This window comes from Aplysia californica, unplaced genomic scaffold (assembly GCF_000002075.1).
Source record: "Aplysia californica isolate F4 #8 unplaced genomic scaffold, AplCal3.0 scaffold00871, whole genome shotgun sequence".
Classification (NCBI taxonomy): Eukaryota; Metazoa; Mollusca; class Gastropoda; order Aplysiida; family Aplysiidae; genus Aplysia; species Aplysia californica.
In genome coordinates this window covers 249,554-253,675 of record NW_004798141.1, presented here as the reverse complement: position 1 = coordinate 253,675, position 4,122 = coordinate 249,554, and the positions used below count along the sequence as shown (strand labels likewise).

The following is a 4,122-nucleotide window of genomic DNA, read 5'->3' as shown; positions in this document are numbered from 1 at the left end:
AATAATAATATTAACAATAACGATTATGATGATATTACTAAGTGGCATCTGTGGCCTTGTGGTTAAGCTACAGGACCCGTAATCGTGATATGGAGGTTTCGGGCGTTCGAGCGTCAGGGAAAGGCACTTTACATGAATTTTCCCGTTTTGGCTCCGTCCTTTCAGAGAAGGGCGTTAAACTCGGAGGACTCGCCTCTTAAATAACGTAACATTGTTGAACCTATACAATTTCACAACTTTTAATAATAATAATGATGATGATGATAATGATGATGATGATGATGATGATGATGATGATGATGATGATGATGATGATGATGATGATGATGATGATGATAATAATAGTAATAATAACAATGATAATAATAATATGTGATGGGAACACGCTTCATAAGTGTCATGTATGGTTAATGTCAACATGAGATGGACTTTTCACTGACACTGCTCTAGTCAGCTTCTCTAGCAGTCCAGACTTGTCAACTTAACTATTGTTATACAAGAAAATAAATCATTGATAAATACATATACTAATGGAAGATCGGCATTACCATTGTGAAGAAAACGAGGAAAAGTCGGCATATGTTGCAATCGTAACACCAAAGACAAAAGTAATTAATTGCTCAATGAAATTTTTAGGTTTTAGAATTGGCTTTAGTTTAGAGTATGGTGGGAATGTTAGTTCGAATCTCGATGCTGATGCTTGCTGGTACATTATACTGGTATACAGCCACGTTTTAAAGTGTCGACTTACCAACCAGTCTGTCGTCGGTGGAGAGAATGGTAGTGTTCAACGAGTGGTGTCCGCAAGATCAGATCGGGTTAGCAATTAGAATTGTGAAAATGGTGAAATGGTATGGGTTTAACGCCCTTATCAACACTATTAGGTTATTTAAGGGACGGGACCTCCTAGTTTAACGTCCGTCTCCGATAGGACCGAGGCAAGTGGGAAGTTCGTGTAAAGTGCCTTTCCCAAGGACAAAACATCGTTAGACCGAGCTGAGGCTCGAACCCCCGAACCCGCAATCTCACGATTACGAGTCCGGTAGCCTAACCACTAGGCTACCGACGCCACCAATTAGAATGGCCCAGTTGTGTATGTTTAAGTGAGTCTAGAAGAATAGCATGTTCATTTTGGTGCTGTAATAATGACATGTTTAGTGTGACTGTTGCAAACAACGACAACAACAAAAACAAAAACAACAGCAACAAAACAAAACAAAACAAAACAAAAAAACAAAAACAACCAAACAACAACCAACCAACCAACCAACCAACAAACAAAAAACAAACAAACAAACAAAAAAGGGCAAACAAATCCCAAAGGGTATAAGCTTTTGTCGTTTATCTAACAACATCGTTCCTGGAAATGAGAATGCTATTTTGCACCTCCCCCCCAAGACAAAAAAAGCCCCAGGACGGATCTCCATTCTCACTCAACTCAATCTCTGTACCCTCACCATTTCCCCAGGCCGCCCTCTTGCTGATCTTCAACATCGCAGTGTCGGTTCTGTACCTGGTCCGGCGCGAGTCCTACAGCCTGGACGCGACCGGTGAGCGAATCCGCGCGCCCGTGGACATCTGCCTGGCCTCCTTCACCACAATCCTCTTCTACACGCCCGTGTTCCTGCTCACAGTGCTCACCACCGAGGGCTACCTGGGCTGTGTGGAGGAGGACGAGTGCCGGGCTCTCAGAGACATGGCCACCACCGTAGTTTGGCTTTTCTTCACCAAGTCCTGGTTCCTGCCACTGGCCTGGTTCACGTGCAAGGACACACGCACGTGCATTAGGCATATCTTTTCATGCTGCTGACGTATATGAGTTGGACAAAAGCAGATAATATAGAATTTTGCGTAACCATAGCGCTGGACCTTCAACTTTTGACAAAAAGCACAACCAATCAAAGATAGAATTCAACGATCAATCTAAATATTCAGATCTGTCTGACTGAATGCAGTCAAAAGTTGAAGTGTATGGTGTACGTGATAGTTTATACGTGCACGTATACCGTTTAGCACATGAGCCATCATTGAAAGTTTAGAATGGTTCCGTAAATAGGGCTCTGATTTTGTTTTTCACAGAGAAACTTCCTACTTGGCACAAACGTAGCCCATAGGGCATGGGCGTCTTGTGCTGGAATAGTTTGCCTAACGCAACATTTCCATGTTGCAGCAAAGTGTGTTGTACTATGTAATTTATAGGGACTCTGATTTCAACACAATTATAAAGAAACTGAAAGCTCCAAGAGCTTAACAAAAAATGCCTTCTTCTCCCACAGTTGTGTCTTCTAACGATATAAAAATATTATGTTTGTTGTTCAGCCCAAAGTTTCAAAACTTAAACTCGCTTTTCCAGCTCTGTTACCAAAGCGACACTTCGAATCAACTCTTGTGTAATTTTTATTTCTATGGTGAACACAGTTGACTTCATTTTCTGGGGGGGTTTTGGTTCCATGCACGACTTTTTCTCTCTTTTGCTTCATAATTATTTGGCTCCAACATTTTCAAAGATTTGCTGTAAATAATCCCTTTGGGGGTTGAGTTGTCTCCGACCACTAGACAAAGTAGGCAACTGATGGTTCACCAGATTTTAAGCAACCTGTCTCAACAGAGCTAAGGCGGGGAATGAAAAGAAAACGAAACTGCAGCTATGGCAAGCATAAAGGATTAATCTTTAAAAAAGAGAGTGTCCTCTGTTACAAGAGATATTTCTCCGGCTGATTTGACCAAACTCTCTTTACTTACGTAAAAAAATAAATGGAGCTGGCAGTCAGTCCGGAGGCCATCTTGCAACTCTTACATCTGTACATAATACATCAATCTTACTTGTTAAATTGGATGCAATCTGCATGCGTCCCAGATTATTATTATTTCTTTTTACTGCAAATTCATTGGATTTTAAGATAACACATTTTACCGTCTTCATGATTGTCTTATTTAAACTCACTCAACTATTGATAAATAACGATCAATTTGTATTTGTATTGCTTTGACGTCAAGAAAGTGAGCATTTATAAGAAGCATCGTTTAAGAACATTGGTATTTAACATGCAGCCTGCTATATAACAATTGGCGTAAGGTAGTGTATTTTATTTCAGTATGCTTATATCAATCGTAGACAAGCACAAGAGAAGCGGCAGTTAGAGTTACTATATATAATATCTTCATGAGCTCATAGTTGTTTTTTTCTTATGGCCTGACTGCGTCGAGCCCATGATGTCATGAATTTGTAATTACATTTAGAATATTCACTTGGATGCATTCGTTTAATTCATTTGAAAATATAATTCTTATGTTGTATCATACATTATTTGGAAAAGGAAAACATTTAGATGCATTTTGTAATGCTAAGAAGAATGTGTGCGAGTGTGATAGTTAAACTTTGTTTTCGACTTCGAAACATGATGTCATTATTTTTTATACGGTAGTGTAAGCGCTGTGGTGTAGAACATGTTTCATATATCATGGACAATACATGTTTTGTAAAATATGTCAGGGGAACATTTTCACCTCATGAGAATGCCATCCTTTCTTTCATAGTCACCCAAACCTCAAAATATTAATAAATGACTTTAAAAATTGTCAACACTTTGAGTTTGCTTGAAATAAATATATCAATTTGTGTTTTACGTTTATAGCAACAGCATTTAGATAATTAGGAAGGCGCGCTTCTTTGACTTTGACCCTGCCTGTAAGTGTCAATCCTAGTCGTGGGGGGTCAGAATGGCAAAATTACAGGAGAAAAGATCTTTCTCACACGGAGATCAAAGTCACGTGCTTGCCCTGAACATGCAAGGCGAATGGCCCATACTTTTCACAATAAATGCCGATACAAAAGCTGTGTAGTGCCAAGAAACTAAACGAAGCAGGAATTATATACTGCAACATAGATCTAGACAGTAAATTGGGGCTATATTGCATTTTCCTTTAAAAAAAAATAAATTTTACGCTTGTTTATTTAGTGAGGCAAGCTAGCAGGCAAGCCAAGCGGGTGTATACAATTTCAAAATGCCTTTTTAACATGATATTTCTGGGGGCAGGGGGGGGATCACATCCACAAAACTGGACGCTACCTATCTATCTATCTATCTATCTATCTATCTATCTATCTATCTGTCTGTCTAT

The 4,122-nt window shown here is 39.3% G+C and overlaps 1 protein-coding gene across 1 annotated transcript in view; it reads left to right on the top strand.

Moving 5' to 3' along the window:
* Positions 1-3,583, top strand: part of LOC101852733 (5-hydroxytryptamine receptor 2B) — a gene marked incomplete at its 5' end in the record, with an annotated part of 22,628 nt that extends 19,045 nt beyond the window's left edge. Inside the window, 1 exon segment of the mRNA XM_013089089.2 lies at positions 1,469-3,583. Coding sequence (XP_012944543.1) covers positions 1,469-1,810 — 342 coding nt within the window.
* Between the last annotated feature and the right edge of the window lie 539 nt (positions 3,584-4,122).